At 40.1% G+C, this 24,440-nt stretch overlaps 1 protein-coding gene across 1 annotated transcript in view; it reads right to left on the minus strand.

Annotated features, from left to right (window-relative positions):
* The window catches only part of LOC109868760 (nuclear receptor subfamily 6 group A member 1-A), a 193,077-nt gene extending 173,466 nt beyond the window's left edge, over positions 1 to 19,611 (minus strand). Inside the window, exon 1 of the mRNA XM_031803053.1 lies at positions 19,365 to 19,611. Coding sequence (XP_031658913.1) covers positions 19,365 to 19,425 — 61 coding nt within the window. The 5' untranslated portion in view covers positions 19,426 to 19,611. The remainder of the gene's footprint in view (positions 1 to 19,364) is intronic.
* Between the last annotated feature and the right edge of the window lie 4,829 nt (positions 19,612 to 24,440).

Below are 24,440 nucleotides of genomic sequence, written 5' to 3' on the forward strand. Positions count from 1 at the left end.
AAAATATATTGTAATTCTTTATTCCACTTTGGCACTAGAGTATTTTGTGTAGAATGTTGAGATAAAATTACAATTGAATCCATTTTAATCCTACTTGATTCAGAATGGGTTTCACTCTCAAAAGGGACCAGTTGTCGTTGTTGAAATTCGACTTTGTAATGTGAGGAAACTGGAATGTCAAGCTTCCACCAGTGCTTACTAAAGGGAAATGCCGGGGAGCAAAATGGTTGACAGTTTTGTACGGCACAATGGGCAGTGCTCTGATGTAACCCTATTTCTGTATTATGTCACAGTGTAAACAAAGTACCAGGTTTGACAGGAGGACTATTATTATTAACAGCTAGCAGCAATTTAGAGAGAGCTGTTTCTGTGGTAAACTTAACAAGACGGTACCCTAAGTGATAAGCGTATAACGATATCATTGATACGGATTGGGATCTGGTTCAAATGTTAAAGATGTGAGTGCATCGGTCCGCAGGACTCCAAAACCGATCCAAAAGTCAAATGAATCGGTTCAGAGAAACAATTCAAATGTTACAAACCGCCGGGTCGCTATAATTTTTCCTCATACAACTTTCTTTCTAACTTCCGTAAATACCTTACTTCTTTTGTGACTCAACTGGTCATACATCCCAGGGTTTTTTCATTGGTTGAAGCTTCTATATATCCACAGCTTATTCTTTCCCCATCTGCCACCAAATAGTGGGCAAAAGTATGTGGACACCCCTTCAAATGAGTGAATTAGGCTATTTCAGCCACCTTCCCCCTAAAATCGATCACACAGCCATGCAAAATTCATAGACAAACATCGGCAGCAGAATGGACAGTACTGAAGAGCTCAGTGACTTTCAACGTGGCACTGTCGTAGGATGCCACCTTTCCAACAAGTCAGCTTGTCAAATTTCTGCCCTGCAAGAGCTGCCCCGTCAACTGTAAGTGCAGTTATTGTGAAATGGAAACGTCTAGGAGCAACAAAGGCTCTGCCGCGAAGTGGTAGGCCACACAAGCTCACAGAACAGGACCAATAGTGCTGAAGCACAGAGCTTAAAAATCTTCTGTCCTCAGTTGCAACACTCACTACCGAGCCAGGCCTAATCCCCCAACATCAGTGCATGACATCACTAATACTTGTGGCTGAATGGAAGCAAATCCCTGCAGTAATGTTCCAACATCTAGTGGAAAACATTCCCAGAAGAGTGGAAGCAGTTGCAGCCGTAAAGGGGGGACCAACTCCATATTAATGCCCAGGATTTTGGAATTAGATGTTTGACGAGCAGGTGTCCTTTTGGCCATGTAGAGTATATATTATTATGCCACAAAGACCACAGCAGGTAAAGTTCAGTTTGGCCAGTTTACATGGTTAAAAGGGGACTGCATTTTGACTTTATTAACCCATTCAAGGGAGACTTGATTGTTGAATTTTTGTTTAGTAGTCCTGCTCGTGTGAGTTTCCCTATAGCCTTAACATGTCAACGTTCCAAACTGAACTTTGCCTGGTGTGATCCTTGTCGCATAAGAACGTAGGTGATTGAATGAGAATTAAAGCTGCAGTAACATTATGCTGGAAAGAACATTAGTTTCATGCTGATATTTTGCCCACCATTTAGTGGTAGAGAAGAAAATGGGATTAAAATGTTTAACTTTTTTTCAAGAACAATTTACAGTATATTTCAATGTTTGTAGCTTTTTTGGTATAAGATCCATGTCGCTTTCACTTTAAGGTTAGGGTTAGACATACCTCTGTCCTTTATAGCAGGAGCAGATACTGTAGTAGAAACTGGAAACCACGTCCAGACCCAGGCGAGTCCTAACACACAGCTCAAAGAAGCTCAGATAAATCGAGCTCAGAGAGCTCCAGATGCAGCAGATACAAATGTTAGTGCATCGAATCCAATTGTATCGTAACCAAATCGCATCGATTCGTTCCTCTCATCAAACAGAATCACACGGAATAATTTCTAACTAAAACGTATCGTTCCTGTATTGCTGGGATCATCAACTAGATTCAGCCACAAGATTATTTTTTCTTGAGTGGATGGTCAGAGGGCCTGAACATAAATCCAAATAATTTGTATACTGCTAATTGACCGCAAGAAGCCCAAACAGGTAACATTTGAACTAGAACATAATCATTTCAAACCTTGCTTACATTTATATACAATCACATATCTCTCTATTATGAGTGGGAATACTTTGGAACAGATTTCTCTCAAAAAAAATCACTTGGAGATGATTTGTTTGTGTTTTTACAATCCCATGTCCAATGTTGCTCAGAAAACTTTGGGGGGGTTAAAACCCTATCCATCTGGACAAGACAAATACCTACGTAAGAACGCTGATCATTGACTATAGCTCAGCATTCAACACAGTACCCTCCAAGCTCATCATTAAGCTCGAGGCCCTGGGTCTGAACCCCACCGTGTGCAACTGGGTCCTGGAATTCCTGACGTGCCGCCCCCAGGTGTTGAAGATAGGAAACAACACCTCCTCTCTGCTGATCCTCAACACTGGGGCCCCACAAGGGTGTGTGCTCAGCTCTCTCCTGTACTCCCTGTTCACCCATGACTGCGTGGTCACACACTCCAACCATCAAATTTGCAGATGACACAACAGTAGTAGGCTTGATTACCAACAATGACAAGACAGCCTACAGGGAGGTGGTGAGAGCTCTGGGAGTGTGATGCCGGAAAAATAACCTCTCACTCAACAGCAACAAAACAAAGGAGATAATCGTAGACTTCAGGAAATAGCAGAGGGGGCACCCTCCTATCCACATCGATGGCACCGCAGTGGAGAAGGTGGAAAGTTCCTAGGCGTACACATCACTGACGATCTGAAATGGTCCACCCACACAGACAGTGCCTCTTCAACCTCGAGGCAAAAAAATATTAAAAAATGTGGGTTCACAACTAAAACCCTCACAAACTTTTAGAGATGCACAATTGAGAGCATCCCGTCAGGCTGTATCACCGCCTGGTACGGCAAATGCACCGCCCGCAACCGCAGGGCTCTCCAGAGGGTGGTGCGGGTCTGCCCAACGCATCACCAGGGGCAAACTATTCTTAATTCCATTCCTTTACTTTGACGACACCATTCTGTATACTTCTGGCCCTTCTTTGGACACCGTGTTAACAAACCTCCAAACAAACTTTAACGCCATACAACACTCCTTCCGTGGCCTCCAACTGCTCTTAAATGCATGTTCTTCAACCGATCGCTGCCCGCACCCGCCTGCCCAACTAGTATCACTACTCTGGACAGTTCTGACTTACAATATGTGGACAACTATAAATACCTGGGTGTCTGGCTAGACTGTAAACTCTTCTTCCAGACTCACATTAAGCATCTACAATCCAAAGTTACATCTAGAATTGGCTTCCTATTTCGCAACAAAGCTTCCTGCTGCCAAACCTACCCTCATAAAACGGACTATCCTACCAATCCTTGACTTTGGCGATGTCATTTACAAAATAGCCTCCCACACTCTACTCAGCAAATTGGATGCAGTCTATCACAGTGTCATGTGTTTTGTCACCAAAGCCACATATACTACCCACCACTGCAACCTATATGCTCTCGTTGGCTGGTCCTCGCTACATATTCGTCGCCAAAACCACTGGCTCCAGGTCATCTATAAGTCTTTGCTAGGTAAAGCCCTGCCTTACCTCAGCTCACGGGTCACCATAGCAACAACTACCCATAGCACACGCTCCAGCAGGTATATTTCATTGGTCATCCCCAAAGCCAGCACCTCCTTTCCTTCCAGTTCTTTGCTGCCAATGACTGGAACGAATTGCAAAAAATACATTAAAAAAAATCATAATAAATCACTGATGTTGGGGACTTATATCTCCCTCACTAACTTTAAGCGTCAGCTGTCAAACAGCTTACCAATCGTTGCAGCTGTACACAGCCCATCTGGAAATAGCCCATCCAACCAACAATCTACCTCAGGGATATTTTGTTTTTCTGCTCTTTTGCACACCAGTATTTCTACTTGCACATCCTCATCTGCACACATATCACTCCAGTGAAAATTGCTAAATTGTAATTACTTCGCCACAATTGGCCTATTTATGCCTTACTTCATTTGCACACACTGTATACACATTTTTCTACTGTATTATAGACTGTACATTTGTTTATCCCATGTGTAACCCTGTGTTGTTGTCGCACTGCTTTGCTTTATCTTGGCCAGGTCGCAGTTGTAAATGAGAACTTGTTCTCAACTGGCCTACCTGGTTAAATAAAGGTGAAATAAAAAAAAATAAAACAGATGTGTGTTGTGTCTATGTTGTGAAATTGTTAGATATTACCTGTTAGATATTACTGCATTGTTGGAAACACAAGAATTTCACAACACCCGCAATAATATCTGCTAAACACGTGTATGTGACCAATAAAATGTGAAAACCACCCTTGGGCCGCCAGTTGGGGAGCCCTGCTGTAATCGTATCAAAGCCCATGTATCTAGATGCATATTAAATCATCTTTGAAAGAAAGGGAAGATGCACACCCCTAGTAAGTGATAAACAAAAAATGTAAGCAATTTTGTAATCAAAGCAACAAAAACGTAACAAAAATGTGAACTTTGAGCATTTTACGATGGTCGATCTCTGCCAGTTGTGTAGAGCACTCGGATGTAACCCTAGCCTCTGTAGCTTCAAACATAGAACTCTCACTGTGACTCCACCACAGACTGGATTGGGATACGCTGTCAATCAAGCTCTGTCCGTCATCATCAATCTATACCTAAAATGGCTGCTAAATGTTGTGAAAGAGCCTTATTCTGAGAGTGCTACTCAGTGGTCACTTTCCTGACCCCCCTCCAGGTGACCTTTTCCCCCTGCTCACTGAAGGCCAGTGTCCAGTCTTTCTCCCCAGGGCTCAATCTTTACCATCAGACAGCCTTCTGTCATTGCCAAACACATGCACGCACACAAGTTCATAACTAGAGCAGTGTGGCATGTCACTTGTCTCCCAGAGTGAAAGAAGTGGGTTGATAGCCATTTTCTCTCTGACTTTTTTGGATAGAGTCCAGGCATGCTCCTCTCTCCCCCTCCACACATTCCCTTTGCTACCCATGGAAAAGGAGAGGTACCTGTGAAAGTGATTATGTCAGTCATAAGAAGTGTCAATGGTCATTTATCCCCCCTTACAAAACACACACCTTCAGAAGGTCAAGCCTTGGTCAGCGGCAGGCGGGGATGGGGGGGTTGGCGTTTATGACGTGGTCAGAGGCAGGCGGGGATGGGGGGGGGGGGGGGGGGGGGTTGGCATTTATGACGTGGTCAGAGGCAATCGGGGAAGGGAGTTGGCGTTTATTACGTGGGGAAGGGCCTGGGGAGGGTGATGTTATTCCACCACAATGCTGAGTGACAAGCTCAAAGGGACATCTTCCCTTTCAACATAAAAGGGCAGGGATTTACGAGCTAGATACCAGGCCTGGCCAGTGTATATACCATGGGGCTGATGGGATGACTGATGCCCGAGAGGCTATCCCCCACCAATACTGATCAGATCTTGATATGAATACAAAGGGACTGGGGAAATGGAACGATGTAACAGGCTGGAATGAGATTCAAGATTGGGTTTACCTAGGGGGGTGGGGTGTATTGTCTTGTACTGCTTTATTTGATCAGTATATTGTTATAAATGATATTGCAACTGTATGAGAGAAAAAAAGATTTTCCCCCATCTAAATCAAGTTAGACTTGGAGCTGCTAGACTAACTTGCAATCCACAGCAAGTCATTCGGGATCATGGTCAGTTTGTGTTAGAATCCTAACATTCCTGGGGGATTCCAGTTAGAATGCCCATTGAGTGTGTTTTTTTGCTGTTGACTGTGACCTTTCCCCCTTGCTCACCGTCTGAGATTGCCATTTTAAGATTGGCTAAGAAGAATAGAGCAACTAAGCCTGTCCACTAAATCTTTGGTGAAAAGTCAACACTCAAAATCCCATGACTCCAAGTCAAAACCTTTGTCACACAATCAATCACGTAGTACTCCTAACTCCATCTAATGGCCTAAACTCACCAAAAGCAAGCGTGCAAGGTGTGTCTGATTTATTCTAGAATGCATTGTTTTGAAAAGTAAAGACCCAACCGAAGCAGGGCGAACAGGTTGTCCGCTTTGACAGCTCACTCAATTAGAACGTCTCTATTTTTATTTGGCGCTGTAGTGACACATTTTTCACTTTTTTAAAACAGATTTTAATTGGGAGAGGTAGCTATGGGTTGAGTTGTTACCATATTTACACCAATTCATCAGCAAAGATAATTGGAGATATGGACTATCCTGCTACAGTCACTACTCTGCCTGTCCCATACTTTCCACCCGCCCCGCTCTGCTTGCTCTGCCCGCCCGCCTGCTTCTGTGGAGTTTTTTTGCTTAAATGTCCGGACGTGACATCTGTTTTTGAAAACTTGGAAGCAATTATCATACCTAAGCTCTCCTTGCTTCCAAAGCTACATCTCTCTCAGCTGGTTGGGGTCCATTCTGTTTGCAATTCAGTTAATTCAAGACATGAACTAAAAGTTAATTTTTAGCCTGTGTGAGGATTTGATCAATTCATGAATTTAAGTTAAATTCACTCCCTTGATTGGCTTAATATAGGTAATTGTATCATTGTAAACATCATACACCCAGATTACAACCAACTGGTCTCGTTACAACCAGATAAAAACTGCTTTTTGTGACAAGATAAAGACATCATGGGAAAGACATCATATGTTGGACATATAAGTAGATTATAACCAACTGGTCTCTTGTTATAACCAGATAAAACCAGCTTTTTGTGACTTATATCTCTCAAATTTTGTGCACAAATTTGTTTACATCCCTGTTGAAGAGCATTTCTCCTTTGCCAAGATAACCCATCCACCTGACAGGTGTGGCAGATCAAGAAGCTGATTAAACAGCATGATCATTACACAGGTGCACCTTGTGCTGGTGGCATTAAAAGGCCACTAAAATGTGCAGTTGTGTCACACAATACAACGCCATGGAAGTCTGAAGTTTTGAGCGAGCATGCAATTGGCATGCTGACTGCAGGAATGTCCACAAGAGCTGTTGCCGGAAAATGTTATATTATTTTCTCTACCATAAGCCACCTCCAACTTTGTTTTGGAGAATATGGCAGTACGTCCAATCGGCCTCACAACTGCAGACCACGTGTAACCACGCCAGCCAGGAGCTCCACATCTGGCTTCTTCACCTGCGGGATTGTCTGATACCAGCCACCCGTACAGCTGATGAACCTCAGAAGTATTTCTGTCTGTAATAAAGCCCTTTTGTGGTGAAAAAACTCATTCTGATTGTCTGGGCCTGGCTCCCTAATGCTAGTCGGGCAGGTGATGGGTGGGTCTATGCCCTCCCAAGCCCACCTATGGCTGTGCCCCTGACCAATCAAGTGAAATCCATAGATTAGGGACTAAAATCATTTCAATTGACTGATTTCCTTATATGAACTGTTACTCAGTAAAATCGTTGAATTTGTTGCGTTTATTGTTTTTCAGTATAGATTACTACCAGATAAAACCAGCTTTATGTGGCAAGATCAAGACATCGTGGGAAAGACATATTTTGGTGAAATAAAGTATTTTCATAGAAATAAAGTAAATAAAATGTTTCTGCTAAAAGAATGTTAACAAGAAATTGCAATTAGTTTGGCCCGCTGGTTAGCTCTGTTTCTCTCCTTTATTTCTCACGAAGTAAAACCTGGTTGGAGATCAAGAGCAGTCTTCCCAGTCCCCCAACACAGAAGTTCTTAAATGCGATGGTGCCTCTCACCTTCAGCAGCCAAGGTTGCAAGACCCCTTTACAGTTCAAGTCACTGAGGAACAGAGGCTTTACAGCCATAGAGGAAGAGAGTTCCCGTCACAAAAAAATAAGAGCCAGAAGACTATTTGACGATGCCGCAAAGGACGTTGTAGTTATTAGTAGCCAAGTACATTGTTTTATGAGGATCCGCAAACCACCTGGAGCCAAAATTCGCATAGAGTCAGAGGGGGGATTTTATGGACCAGTTGTTGAAAATCCCAGAGCCCTGACAAAAGGTGCAGCTAGGGATTTCTCTGGCTATTGTTACGGTACCAACTGACAATGGCGTTCTACAGTAACACAACAGTTTTAGTGTTGTGTACAAAAACATTAAAAACACCCACACTTTCCAAAACAGCTTTCACCTGGTCAGTCTATGATCCTTTATGGATATCACGTGTTAAATCCACTTCAATCAGTGTAGATGAAGAGGAGGAGACGGGTTAAAGAATGACTTTTAAGCCTTGAGACAATTGAGACATGGATTGTGTATGTGTACCATTCAGAGGGTGACAAGACAAAAGATTGAAGTGCCTTTGAATGGAAGGTGCTCCTAATTTTTGGTATACTCAGTGTACATCTCCTTCATCACCTTCAATCCCTCTTTCTCCAAAGACATGAGAAGCCGTGGTGCTTCTTTCTCTGTCACTGACACAAAACGATTTAAAGACAACCGATCGATAGTTGAGATGTTTTTTGGGAAGGGGGGGTTTGACATTTTCAAAAGGTCTTTAGTTTACGATTAATTTGTTTCTTTGAAAGGCTGCTTAAAAAGCATACCTACTTTGTTTTGTGTAGGCCTACGGTTGATCAGGATTTGGGAAAACGCAATTGTAAAACAGAAATTCTCTATGCCACAAAAAATGTCATAGTAATTTGTCTGTTCTACACTTTACGTTTCTACCTGCAACAATATATATAAAACAATATTTTACATGTACATGCCTCACATCAATACACTTCACAGTCAGTCAGAGTAGAGGATGTGGGTGCCAAAAAGCAGACAAGCACTCTACAAAGCCAATGAGGTCCACTCCTTAGTATTATTGGTAGTTTAACAATTGAGTTCCATCCATTCTATATGGGTCTGAATAGAGTTCAGACTTTTTTTCTGGGTCAAAATTGGGCTGAGGTGGTGGGGTTGGAGGGTGCATGGCTGTGGGCATGACCACTGGTGCGGTCGCTGACCGGAAATATTATAAGCCGTCCTGTTGGCCGCAATGACAAAATGTTGTTATAAAGCTAATTTCCAGCAATTCTACACATTCGCCATGTGGTCAGAGAGAAACATGTGCAGTTTTAAAGCTACTTTACTTAAAGCCACGCTCAAGGTCCTAAACGATATCATACCCGCCATCAATAAAAGATAGTACTGTGCAGACGTCTTCATTGACCTGGCAATCCCCGTATTCTTATCGGCAGACTCAACAGCCTTGGTTTCTCTAATGACTGCCTCGCCTGGTTCACCAACTACTTCTCTGATAGAGTTCCGTGTGTCAAATCGGAGGGTCTGCTGTCCGGACCTCTGGCAGTCTCTATGGGGGTGCCACAGGGTTCAATTCTTGGACCGACTCTCTTCTCTGTATACATCAATGAGGTCACTCTTGCTGCTAGTGAGTCTCTGATCCACCTCTACGCAGACGACACCATTCTGTATACTTCTGGCCCTTCTTTGGACACTGTGTTATCAACCCTCCAGGCAAGCTTCAATGCCATACAACTCTCCTTCCGTGGCCTCCAATTGCTCTTAAATACAAGTAAAACTAAATGCATGCTCTTCAACCGATCACTACCTGCACCTGCCCGCCTGTCCAACATCACTACTCTGGACGGCTCTGACTTAGAATACGTGGACAACTACAAATACTTAGGTGTCTGGTTAGACTGTAAACTCTCCTTCCAGACCCATATCAAACAACTCCAATCCAAAGTTAAATCTAGAATTGGCTTCCTATTTCGCAAAACAAAGCATCCTTCACTCATGCTGCCAAACATACCCTTGTAAAACTGACCATCTTACCAATCCTCGACTTTGGCGATGTCATTTACAAAATAGCCTCCAATACCCTACTCAACAAATTGGATGCAGTCTATCACAGTGCAATCCGTTTTGTCACCAAAGCCCCATATACTACCCACCATTGCGACCTGTACGCTCTCGTTGGCTGGCCCTCGCTTCATACTCGTCGCCAAACCCACTGGCTCCATGTCATCTACAAGACCCTGCTAGGTAAAGTCCCCCCTTATCTCAGCTCGCTGGTCACCATAGCATCTCCCACCTGTAGCACACGCTCCAGCAGGTATATCTCTCTAGTCACCCCTAAAACCAATTATTTCTTTGGCAGCCTCTCCTTCCAGTTCTCTGCTGCCAATGACTGGAACGAACTACAAAAATCTCTGAAACTGGAAACACTTATCTCCCTCACTAGCTTTAAGCACCAACTGTCAGAGCAGCTCACAGATTACTGCACCTGTACATAGCACACCTATAATTTAGCCCAAACAACTACCTCTTTCCCTACTGTATTTAACTTGTTTATTTATTTTGCTCCTTTGCACCCCATTATTTTTATTTCTAATTTGCACATTCTTCCATTGCAAATCTACCATTCCAGTGTTTTACTTGCTATATTGTATTTACTTTGCCACAATGGCCTTTTTTTGCCTTTACCTCCCTTACCTCATTTGCTCACATCGTATATAGACTTGTTTATACTGTATTATTGACTGTATGTTTGTTTTACTCCATGTGTAACTCTGTGTCGTTGTATGTGTCGAACTGCTTTGCTTTATCTTGGCCAGGTCGCAATTGTAAATGAGAACTTGTTCTCAACTAGCCTACCTGGTTAAATAAAGGTGAAATAAAAAATAAAAAATAAATAAAAATCACGCTGCCAAACTTACCCTCGTAAAACTGACTATCCTACCGATCCTTGACTTCGGCGATGTCATTTACAAATTAGCCTCCAACACTCTATTCAGCAAATTGGATGCAGTCTATCACAGTGTCATCTGTTGTCACCAAAGCCCCATATACTACCCACCACTGCGACCTGTAGGCTCTTGTTGGGTGGTCCTTGCACACACTGTATACAGATGTTTCTATTGTGTTATTGACTGTATGTTTGTTTATCCCATGTGTAACTCTGTTGTTGTTTTTGTCACACTGCTTTGCTTTATCTTGGTCAGGTCTCAGTTGTAAATGAGAACATGTTCTCAACTGGCTACCTGGTTAAATAAAGGAGAAAAAAATACAAAAATACACAAATAAACTTAAAAATTCGACATATTTTGCCATGGCTTATGCTATCCGAGTGACTCAAACATCCATGGCTTATGCTATCCGAGTGACTCAAACATCCATGGCTTATGCTATCCGAGTGACTCAAACATCCATGGCTTATGCTATCCGAGTGACTCAAACATCCATGGCTTATGCTATCCGAGTGACTCAAACATCCATGGCTTATGCTATCCGAGTGACTCAAACATCCATGGCTTATGCTATCCGAGTGACTCAAACATCCATGGCTTATGCTATCCGAGTGACTCAAACATCCATGACATTTGCTATCCGAGTGACTCAAACATCCATGGCTTATGCTATCCGAGTGACTCAAACATCCATGGCTTATGCTATCCGAGTGACTCAAACATCCATGACATATGCTATCCGAGTGACTCAAACATCCATGGCTTATGCTATCCGAGTGACTCAAACATCCATGACATATGCTATCCGAGTGACTCAAACATCCATGACATATGCTATCCGAGTGACTCAAACATCCATGGCTTATGCTATCCGAGTGACTCAAAGGTTATACAATTCAAAGGAGCCCAATGCAATAACAAAAATACTGCGGAATACATAATTTTTGGAATTTTAGATTTCCCTGACTGTATAGCTTTTATATTGGTAATTGTTCGTTCTCAAAAATGATCTTATTTAAAAATTATATTGGTCCATTATCTTTTCAACATACTTTATATCTGGTTTTAGTTGTTTAAGTTTCCAAAGTATAATTTTTTTATTGTTGGGACATAGCCGGACCGAAAAAAACACTTTTCTTTACAGAAAGAAACCCTGGAGTTCCGTCCATTCTATATGGGTCTGAATGGAGTTCCATCCATTCTATACAGATCTGAAAAGAATTCCATCCATCCTACATGGTCTGAATAGCATTCACTGCTAAAACATATCGTAGCACAGACATAAAGCAACCTTCAAGACAAGGCCAAAGTCAAATAGGTTGGATGATCATGTAAATGCTGTTGCTCGATACCTGCCCCCTATGACCGCTTTCTGAGGGGTCAAGCAGGGGTGGGAGGTCAAGGCTGCGGCTTGCACACACTGGTATGCACAGGGGGGCTATCCAGAACTGGAGAGAGAGTTTCCAATAGCAACCCCATTAGAGGGTCCAGGACACCATTCAGCTGTTGTGGAACTGATGAAAGGCCAACTCGCTGAGGTAGGAGGTGGATTGTGTGTCTCGCTTGTCATGTTCATGTCCATAAGGAGCTGTAGACCTTGGGCCGCTAGAGAATGTAATATATAGATTTAATTGTACGGCATTGTTAATGAGAATCCCAACCTTACACACTACCGTTCAAAAGTTTGGGGTCCCTTTAGAACTGTCCTTGTTTTTGAAAGGAAAGTACATTTTTGTCCATTAAAATAACATCAAATTGATTAGAAATACAGTGTAGACATTGTTAATGTTGTAAATGACTATTGTAGCTGGAAACAGGTGATTTTTTATGGAATATCTGCATAGGCCCATTATCAGCAACCATCACTCCTGCGTTCCAATGGCATGTTGTGTTAGCTAATCCAAGTTTATCATTTTAAAAGGCTAATTGATCATTAGAAAACCCTTTTGCAATTATGTTAGCACAGCTGAAACCTGTTGTCCTGATTAAAGAAGCAATAAAACTGGCCTTCTTTAGACTAGTTGAGTATCTGAAGCATCAGCAATTCTGGGTTCGATTAAAGGCTAAAAATGGCCAGAAACAAAGAAACTCTTCAGTCAATTTCTCAGAACAAGAATAAAGGCCATTCCATGTGAGAAATTGCCAAGAAACTGAAGATCTTGTACAACGCTGTGTACTACTCCCTTCACAGTTTGCGCATTGTTCAGAAAGCGCAAACTGGCCCTAACCAGAATAGAAAGAGGAGTGGGAGGCCCCGGTGCACAAATGAGCAAGAGGACAAGAACATTAGAGTATCTAGTTTGAGAAACAGACTTCTCACAAATCCTTAACTGGCAGCTTCATTAAATAGTACCCGCAAAACACCAGTTTCAACAGTGAAGAGGTGACTCCGGGATGCTGGCCTTCTAAGCAGAGTTGCCAAGAAAAAGCCATATCTCAGACTGGCCAATAAAAATAAAATATTAAGATGGGCAAAAGAACAGACACTGGACAGAGGAACTCTGCCTAGAAGGCCAGCATCCCGGAGTCGCCTCTTCACTATTGACGTCGAGACTGGTGTTTTGTGGGTACTGCATGAATGAAAACGGACTGAAACAGGGGACCTCCAGGACAAATAAGAAACTATTTTTGTTTTCTATTGCGCCCCCTAATGAACACAATGCTGAAAAAGCAAAGCACACTATCTACTCTTGGTATCAGATGAAAACATAAAGACACTGGCAATCTATGCGATCTCATGGCAGTGATCAAATATTTCACTCCAGAAAATATAATTCTACTAGAAGCTGTTAGAAGATAAAATAAAGTTCTACTAGAAAAAAACTTGACAAAGCCATTTGTTTGAGAAACAAATAACATTTTCTGGAGGAGAAAGGCTGCAAGTTCATAGACAAAGAGAAAGTGACAGGATATGAATTGCAACATGCATGAATGAAAAGTCATTGATGAAAAGCTATGGATGAATAATGGTCAGTGTAAATGATCATTTTAAATTCAAGTCATTATTAAAAACACTGCTCATGACGCCATCATGGTTAAAAATGACCTAAGATAAATAAAGGGGGAACAGACTTCACGCAGCGATCTATGAACAGGATGGATAATAAGACAGTGGGTGTGTGCCTGCATGCGGAGTCGCTGCCATAGAAGTAGCATGCTGAAGTGTGATTGACCAGATCTAAGCTACTCCTCACAAATGCAGACAGAGGAAAACATCTCTCTCCTCCCTAAAATAGACTGCTTCCCCCGTACTGTATGCCTCTATCATTGTTCAGAAAGCCTCAACAGAATTGATGAGGGGAGAGGGGGTGAAATGGAGAATAGAGAACCCCCTCTGTCATTCCACCCCCGTGGCCTCAACAGTTGAACAACTATTTCCCAGAGGGGGGAGAGAGATCAACATGTCCCCGCAGTCCCCCACCCCCAACACCCCCCCCCCCCCACACACACACACACACACACACACACACACACACACACACACAGCGAGAGAGAGGGAGAGACTCGCCGGCTACATCTCAAACATCTGCCAGGCTTTTTCCTCCAGGCTAGCACACAGAGACACACGCACAACGACCACACAGAGAGAGATACATAGAGTGTCACATTATATCCTTGACCTATCAGATATAGCAGGAGCAGGACTGAACACACATATTGAGAGAGAGAAACACACACACACACACGAGAGAGAGAGAGAGAGAGAGAGAGAGAGAGATTCTTACAAGAAAACCATGCATCATTGTTCAGCTCTATTACCTTGGCTGATCAGTAGCTTAAAGTGGGGAACTTGCTCCATACTCAGTGTATAATTTACAATACCAGAAACTAAAACAATGATTAAGAAAATGTAAACATGTTACATTCAAATTACAAAGCTTAAACATGCAGAGTTTAAATTGTTGATGTTCGATTTTGTTATACGACTCATGATCCCCAAAAAAAACGATTCTGAAAAATGAGTCAAATAATCCATGAGGTACAGGAGTTAACGCGAGGGCAGAGAATTCACCCAAAATGTTTGTTTTTTTTTAACCTAAAATTAGTAAGAGACAATACAAAATGTTTCAAGAAAATGACTACACATTTGTACAGAGCATAAATAATAACCTACACTCATGGTAAGAAAATAGTAGGCTAGCATTCAATCATATACACTAAAATCTTAATTAGAAAAACATTTTAGGGGTCGGTCCATATGAAGAGAGACCTTTTGTTATTTGTATGTGTGCATTTTATTTACATTTGCATTTTATTTTAACAGTTGGATCACATACATTTATGCTCTAACTAAACTATATTAAACAATTCCAATAGCAGTGTGTTTTCATTAAAATAATTGTACAGTTTTCTCTGAAAATATGAATATTGACATGTCCCACATAACATTTGTCCAACTTTTTAACTCACTTAACCAAGATTTTCACAGGTTTTCACCATCATTGTAAAGCATTGGTTCATTTGTTGCTTTGGGAAAGTAGTTCCTGGAGATATTTACTTTGATTAGAGATTCATTTACATTTGACCCTCAGGTTTATGGCCAACCCTGTAATGTGAACTTAACTTTCATTTCAATATGGTAAAACTACTACTTCTTAAATGATTTTAAAAAACTGTGCATGTCGAGGATAAAATGTCAACCCAGTTACCAATAGAAAGATAGGCTTGAAATGTTTCATTTTTTTGTTAACCCCTTCCTGTTGCACACAACAAGCTTCCATTCCCCCAATCACAAGGGGTTTTATTTAACCTTTAACATGTAATCGTCAAACCTGTGACTTCTATAGTCATTTTTCTTAATTTAATCTTGAGATGGCAAAACATGTTTGTTAATAAAGTTGAACATGTGCTCTTCATGACTAGGGTTGTTCCGGTGACAGTATTACCGCCACACCGGCAGTCGAGTCATTAACGCAATCAAATTCTTCAAACTTTTCCCCCCGAGACAGGTGCATGATAATGGTCCACTCTAAATCAAAACTCATTTCACACATACAGTACCAGTCAAAGGTTTGGACACACCTACTCAGTTGAAGGTGTTTCTTTATTTTTGTACTATTTTCTACATTGTAGAATAATAGTCAAGACATCAAAACTATGAACTAACACATATGGAATCATGTAGTAACCAAAAAAATTGTTGAACAAATACAAATATTTTATATTTGAGATTCTTCAAAGTAGCCACTCTTTGCCTTGATGACAGCTTTGCATACTCTTGGCATTCTCTCAACCAGCGTCACCTGGAATGCTTTTCCAACAATCTTGAATGATTTCCCACATATGCTAAGCACTTGTTGGATGCTTTTCCTACACTCTGCGGTCCAACTCATCCCAAACCATCTACATTCAAATCAAATGAAATTGATTACTACCTGATTCCATGTGTGTTAGTTCATAGTTTTGATGTCTTGACTATTATTCTACAATGTAGAAAATAGTACAAATAAAGAAAAAAATCATTGAATGCGTAGGTGTGTCCAAACTTTTTGACTGGTACTGTTTATTATTCAGTATATGTAATGACAACATTAAACTAAGAATAGTCTGATGGGGTGACAATTTTAGCCTTTTACTGAATTATGTATTATCACCTGTGAATGGATGCCCAGCGGATGCAGTATTGCAAGGAACAGTACATCTTTTTTGGGGGACTTTTTCAAATCATAGTCACACACCTCGTGTAGCCTGATAAGGTTTGTTTTACATCTAAAGTGGCCAAAAAACTAAATAACAATCCGCTTTACAACCAGTGTAGAGCCTAACCGGCATACATAGGCGACGCGTGAGTTTAAAGTTAGGTTTAGATCATTTTCACCATAAAAATTGACCTTTATAATAAAGCATTACATGCGTAATGGCATTTGCGTTCACTTCTGAGAATGGTGTTTTCCTGCTAATTGATTGCATTTTTTTTTTTACATCTGCGCTTATAGCCTACTGTCGTGTGCACATTGCTGCACTTCTAACGTGAAGAAATAGCTTAATAGTTTATAAACATGTAAGCCAAACGATCAGCCTCATTACTTTAAAACGTTTTTTTGATGCTATTGGTTGTATTCAATTGGGATCTATCGCATCCCACAACTGTCCCAGACTATGTTTGGAATACTTATTTATCGCACAGAATAGGTCAACTTTTGTACTATGGGGATAGTAGATTGACATAGGCTAGTGCTTTTGCTGTTCGTTGGACCTACTCATCTTGTTGGCTGACGAAAATTGAACGTAGACAGTTCTTTAGCATCTTCAATATGCGCCTCGGAATTCGATAAGAAGGAAGCACACAGTTGCGTACCGGATGTGTCTGTCTTCAATTGTAGCCTACTTCAGATGCCTTTGAGAAGGACCCGATCACGTGACAGGCATTGGCTAATAACAATTGAGATATCTGAGAGAGCTATGTGAGTGAGAGGTGCTTCAGAGCACGGTAATTGGCAGCCGGGAGATAGGAATAGGAAGGAAGGTAGGTCACAACAGCCACTTTGGCAGCAAAACGCATGGATTTTTTTAGGGAGCATTACGGCCACACAAGGGGGATGCCGCTGGGAAATTTGAGGCCTAGTGAGAATATTATCAAGTCCTCGTCAAATTCTGAATGAGAGACTGATGAAGTGTGTGCAGCAACTTTTTTTTAAATCATCACTAGAGTCATATCATGCAGCCTTAGAATGTTTTAAAAATCAAAACATATAGCCCAACATTTATATCACAACTACATCTGCAGAAATAACTAAATTCAGCATATAGGAGGACCTGTTTCTTTGTTAAACAATCAACACAGAATAGCCACATGTGCGTACTCCCTCGCAAATCGGTTGGGGAAAATATCCTTTCTATTTTATGTTCAATTGTATTGTTCATACTTAAAATAACGGCACAGAATTCTTAGCAAATCTTGTCTGCTAAATGAACTCGTGTAGCCCAGAGCCATACGGCATAGCCAAACGTAAGGACAACTCAGAGTATGCTATTCTGTTCTTTTGAAATAGACTACATTTTCTTCATATCATGTTTCTTTAGAGCTGTCTAAAATAAATAATACATTTATTCTGATGGTATATGCTATATTAAATATATATTTTTATGTAGATGTTCCAAAGGTCTGCATCAGTGCCTTGCAGACTATGTGTGGAAGCCAGGAGATGCTCAACATGTTTATGTTAATTAACGCTCAATTACGGTAAGACCGGCAATTATTTTCTAGACAATTACCAGCTGACAAAATGTAATGACGGCCACAGTCCTATTCATGACAGAATGTTAACATTTGGTGAATTAATTTATTCATTTTTAAATTACACTTCCTAAAAATGTACTCTATTTGTAGAATGACACAAACATAATTTGTTTTCAGCAGCTGTAGCCCTCCTACTGGTCTATCTTACAGAAATAAACTAGAAAAACACGTTTTTTTGAGGCTTTGATCTGCAGGTTACACCTGGTAACACCACAATTGAGAGACATGTCCTTGTAGCTTGAGGGCAATTCCACATTAACAGTGTCATGCTTAAGAGAGATTTTTCACTTTAAAATGTTTTGTCAAACAAAAATCAATGATTGAAAAGTTAAACAAACCATAACTCTATGCACAAGGACTAAAACTCTTCCAAAAACCTATTTACTTTTAGAATGGTGCGTATGCAAAGTTGTCACAGAATGACGGCTTGTGCTGCCATTCTGTGACCAAATTTGCGTCTGCAATGCTCTTAAAGTAAATGTGTTTTTGTCAAATGTTCAGTGGAAAATGTTCAAAGTAGTCCTTGTGCGTAGTATTGTATGGTTTAACTTTACAATCATTGGTTTTTGTTTGACATACATTTTAAAAGTGAAACATTGGTCTCAGCGTCACTCTGTTACCATGGAATTGCCCTTAGTTAACATTAAATGCCTACAATACCATTTAATTGTAATAGAGACATCCAAAATGCATACAAAGAATGTGTCAAATTTGTGTTATGGCCTATGATCCACCCCACAAAATTAAATGATTCAATCTTGGAACAGACTAATCAGACCTGGAATAATCTGAGTGGTCTAATGTTACATTTATTCAATTGTATTTTTACTTAATGATAGGCAAATTAAAGAGATCAATAAACAGAATAATTAGTAGGGGTTGCACACTAATCACCAGCATAACATTTCAAGTAATTTCAAGACCAGTTCTTCCTATTTGTGAAAATAGAATTACTCACTCATATTTAACCATCTGCATTGACTAATTATGGATGTTGATACAGTTTATACAAAAAGTAGGTGTAGCCTAAAAGTCTTTTTAATTGGGTGGATTTCTTTGATTCTGCTTGAAGCACACTAAACTACCTCACTGTAAAACCAACGAGGAATATCACAATTAGGCTGTCAGCCCACCCCAGTCAATGTGACAATGGTTTCACATAATAGAGCCGTTCACTTCAATGTTGTCCTTGCACTTTATTTGGGTTGGGGAGTCAGAGCGTTAAAAATGGGCAACCACTTTGCCAACATCACTGTGGCTATAGCCTCAGCTTCTGCTTTAATTTGAGAAATTAGGCTACATGGGTGTTTGGGAAAGTGGAATTATGGTTAATTTCACAATTGAAAATAAATGATAGAGGCGACATACCATTAATTGACTTGCCCTGGTCAGTGTACTCAAATCCATTTGTCCTCTTCTCAATCTCCATTCTCCTACCGCTAAATAGATCTTCGTCTTGGTTTCGACAGTTGTTCTCTGGAAATTACGAAATGTTTCTTTATGTTTTCATCCAGGTCGCTAATTACAGAAGAACCACTTCATGCCTCTGCCAGTTCATAGGAAAAACCTTTTGCGCCACTCTCGTGCTACAAAACACACCTTGACGTTTTCATGAATCACGTGACGAAACACTATTTGGCGTCTGAATTCTGGGATTTGTAGGATTCAATCATTGTGGGGTTATATTAGGACAGTCTAAAAACAGTAGCCTAAAATGTCTGAAATAACCTACTAGTTCATCCATTGTATTTCAAACAGTTTCAAACAATGTCATATTTAGTAGTGTCTGTGATAGGCCTAATGACAAAATACAGTAATATAGCTACACTGAATTGACCTGCTTCTCATCTCTGAATAGCAAAATGCCATCCATAAGAGATCATGACATGATAATGCCCTGTTTGTAATATGGAACTGATTTCCATATTAGGTAAAGGGTTTGTGGAAGGAGGATGACTCTCTCTCTCTGATATCTGTAGAGTGTATATACACTAAACAAAAACATAAACGCAACATGTAAAGTGTTGGTCCCATGTTTCGTTTATATTCTTGTTTAGTGTATAAATACTGTATCTACAGATATAAGAGAGAGAGAGAGAGAAAGAGATCCTCCTTCCACAAACCCTTTACCTAATATGGAAAGAGTGTGCAAAGCTGTCATCAAGGCAAAGGGTGGCTACTTTGAAGAATCTAAAATCTAAAATATATTTTGATTTGTTTAACACTTTTTTGGTTACGACACGATACCATATGTGTTATTTCATAGTGTTGTTGTCTTCACTATTATTCTACAATGTAGAAAATAGTAAAAATAAAGAAAAACCCTTGAATGAGTAGGTGTGTCCAAACCTTTGACTGGTGCAGTAAATACAGGGTTGGGGAGTAACGTTACATGTAAGGGATTACAAAGAAACTACCTGTAATCCGTTACATTACTAGCAAAAATACTGTAATCAGATTACAGATACTTTTGAAAAACCATCTGATTACTTTGAGGATTACTTTTATATTCAGAAAGAATGTTTACGAAAAAATATATTTGACACTTCTCTGTTTTCTCAGTGACATTCAAATCAGCATTGAAAAAATTTGAAAATGTAAATTTGTTCCACCTGAGCGAGTCTGACCACAAGTCAGAGACCACTACGATGACACACCAAATGGGTTTGATGGATCGCGGGAAAAATATTATAGGAATAGGCTTTTGTAGACTACAGTCCAAGCTATGTCTTCCAATGATGCGACTGGTGTCGGCATCCAAAGATGATGTAACTTGAATAAACGCTTGGAGGTAAGGATGACAGCAGTGGTGTAGTCTACAGCGATACGGACATCAATTAGTATTGATATCTACAAAGCGGATTGACGTGAATCACACTGCTACTCTCTCATTTAGCTATTTGCGATTTACCGATTGTGGTTGTTGTGGATGGCTGTTCACAAATCTAAATGTGTGATATTTAAACCAAATAATGGTTGAATTCAAGAAGTTTAAGCTGCTTATCAAACATTGTTTTTGAAACCAGTGGACATTCAGTGACAAATGCGCTCTTACGACAGCTCATAGTGCGGAACCCAGCCTCTGGTATAAAAGTGGGTTTTTTATTGCTCAATCTAATTCATGCTGATAAAAATGTTTTTATCCTTAGGTTTAATGGACACATGCTCAAACTCGTACAGTTTTTATAGACTTAAAAGAACAATATGTAGTTGCTACATCCATTTTGGACTTATAAATGATAAATATAAAGATATAATAGAATCGTATTATTATGTGGTAGAAAGCGATGGGTTAGAGGAAGCCTACATAACCAAACCATAAAGTAAAATATAACATCCATATATGGCCAGCTATGTAAACTTTAACATTGATTTATCCTGCAATAGATGTCGTTCAATTGGTAACAAACATGCTTTGTCTTCTTCTAATTCCTCTTAAGGGGAAAGTAATCTAAAAGTAAAGGATTACATTTAGAAAGTAACTTGCCCAACCCTGTAGAATATATATCTTCTTTTTTTTAACTGGGTGGTTCGAGCCCTGAATGCTGACTGGCTTATAGCCGAGGTATATCAGGCCATATACCACAGGTATGACAAAACATGTATTTTTACTTCTCTAATTACATTGGTGGCCAGTTTATAATAGCAATAAGGTACCTCGGGGGTTTGCGGTATATGGCCAATATACCACCGATAAGGGCTGTATCCAGGCACTCTGTGTTGCGTCGTGCTTAAGAACAGCCCGTAGCCATGGTATATTGGCCACATACCACACCCCCTCATGCCTTATCGCTTATATATATTATATGCAGCCTGCCGGATAGACAGCATAAATGCTCATCAAATCAAATATTATTTGTCACATGCACCGAAAACAACAGGTGTAGGTAGACCTTACAGTGAAATGCTTATTTACAAGCCCTTAATCAACAATGCAGTTTTAAGAAAAATAAGTGTTAAGAAAGTATTTACTCAAATAAACTAAAGTAAAAAATAAATGAATAAAAAATCATTAAAGAGCAACAATAAAATAACAATAGCGAGGCTATATACAGGTGGTACAGAGTCAATGTGCTGGGGCACAGGTTAGTCCAGATAATATGTATATGTTTTTATTTAACTAGGCAAGTCATGTTTTATTTGACCTTTTTACCTAAACTAGTCAGTTAAGAAGACATTTTTATTTTCAACGACAGAATGACATATACCTTGTCAGCTCGGGGATTTGATCCAACCTTTCTGTTGCTAGTCCAACAGTTTAACTACTAGGCTACCTGCTGCCCCGATAAAGCTAGATGTCCCAGGTACAGTGATGCCAGAGACATCAAAACCAAGTGAGAAATTCCTTACTGTGTTGTCCAACCTAGGAGAGATGCAGAGACGGCTCATTTGAATGTAGCACACTTCACATCCAGGCATAACCTGACTGTGGTCAACTCAGGGCTAGTACATTTCCCCCCATTCCCCTGTATATTGCTGCCCTCTGGTGATGTCATTACATACTTGCTTCGGTTTAGTCCAGCAGAATAAAAATAAGGAAGATATTATCTGTAACAATCCAGCAAAGGACCATTGAAAATGCAGGGTTTCTAATTCTACCCACAGTTTGAATGTACAACTTTGTCGTAGGCTTATCCTGCCACCCACCCCCACATGTGAAATTCATGGGACTTTGCTGGAACATTGTCAGCTATTTAGAAAAAATAAATACGTGTTGAATTCTATTTTGCTTCTTTGTAATGTGTTATGCTGACATTTTACATGACATTTTAGTCATTTAGCAAACACCTATCCAGAGCACTGTACAATCCGTACCTTCAACTAAGGTAGGTAAAACAACCACTTATCACAATAATTTTTTGATAGTAGTAGGCCTATCATAAATAAGCATTTAAAAAAAATAGTTTTTGCATTCATAATTGGCACTGGCTTTCAAATATGTACAGTAGCATAAAAGTCTGAAATAAAACAAATAAACAGAAACTGTCACGTTCTGACCTTAGTTGTTTTATTATGTCTTTGTTTTAGTATGGTCAGGGCGTGAGTTGGGTGGGTTGTCTATGTTCCCTTTTCTATGTTTTGGGATTTCTGTGTTTGGCCTGGTATGGTTCTCAATCAGAGGCAGCTGTTTATCGTTGTCCCTGATTAAGAACCATATTTAGGTAGCCTGGTTTCACTTTGTTATTTTGTATTTTTGTAGTGTTCAGTTTGTCTTATTAAAATGGACACTTACCACGCTACAAATTGGTCCGACATCTCTTACTCCTCGTCAGAGGACGAACGTTACAGAAACACTCTCACTTTCCTCCTATGCTGTCTTCAGAGGTAATACCTCTAAAACATTAGCTAGATTAGAAATTAATACATTCATTTTCCCAGAGAGAACTTCCATTTTCACAATCCTAGGATTTGGGAGAAATAATCTCTAATCTATCTATACTACAGAGAGCTTAATCTGTGACAGTCAACCCTCTGAGATTCATTTATCGGCAGGTAGCATAGCAGTTAAGAGTTTTGGGCCAGTAACCAAAAAGTTGCTGTTCGAATCCCTGAGCCGACTGGGTGAAAAATCTGTTGTTGTCCCCTTGAGCAAGGCACTTAACCCGAATTGCTTCTGTAAATCGCTCTCGATAAGAGAATCTGCTGAATGACTAACATTTTTAAATGTAGAATTGATTCGCAGAATACGACAATGTATTCTGGTATGTTTCTTTTGTCGCACTGCTTTGTTTTATCTTGGCCAGGTCGCAGTTGTAAATGAGAACTTGTTCTCAACTGGCTACCTGGTTAAATAAAGGTTAAATAAAAATGGTAAAGCATCACTCTGACAGGGGGAGGAGAGAGAAAGAGAGTTTGACAGTCAATCAATGAAGCTCTTTGATGTTCAATAGATATGAGTCTAGGTTGGCAAGTAAAATAATGTTATATACGTACTACAAGCATCCTATGAAGGATTTGGGAAACCCACCCCACAATAATGAGTACCTTTTCCAATGACAGACAAACAATCATTCAGTGAGGTTACTTCCAAGAAATGGATGTGAGCCTCTGTGTGAGCTTCTCCAGCTCAACCTCGCTCTTCTTCTGCTCAGTGATCTCCTGTTCCAAACACTCCATGAAGGCTTCAACTGCGTTCTCCTGGGCTAAAATAAAGAAAAACACTTGAATGAGTAGGTGTTCTAAAACTTTTAACCGGTATGTATATATATATATATATATATATATATATATATATATATATATATATATATATATATATATATATATATATATATATATATATATCACTCTGCATTGTTGAGAAGGGCCTGTAAGTAAGCATTTCACTGTTAGTCCACACCTGTTGATTACGAAGCATGTGACAAATAACATTATTTGAGTTGATACGATACAGGACTCTTATTCTGAAATATTCCCAAAAATCAGACCTGGAAGTACTTAGTC

The sequence above is a fragment of the Oncorhynchus kisutch genome, linkage group LG23, assembly GCF_002021735.2.
Source record: "Oncorhynchus kisutch isolate 150728-3 linkage group LG23, Okis_V2, whole genome shotgun sequence".
Classification (NCBI taxonomy): domain Eukaryota; kingdom Metazoa; phylum Chordata; class Actinopteri; order Salmoniformes; family Salmonidae; genus Oncorhynchus; species Oncorhynchus kisutch.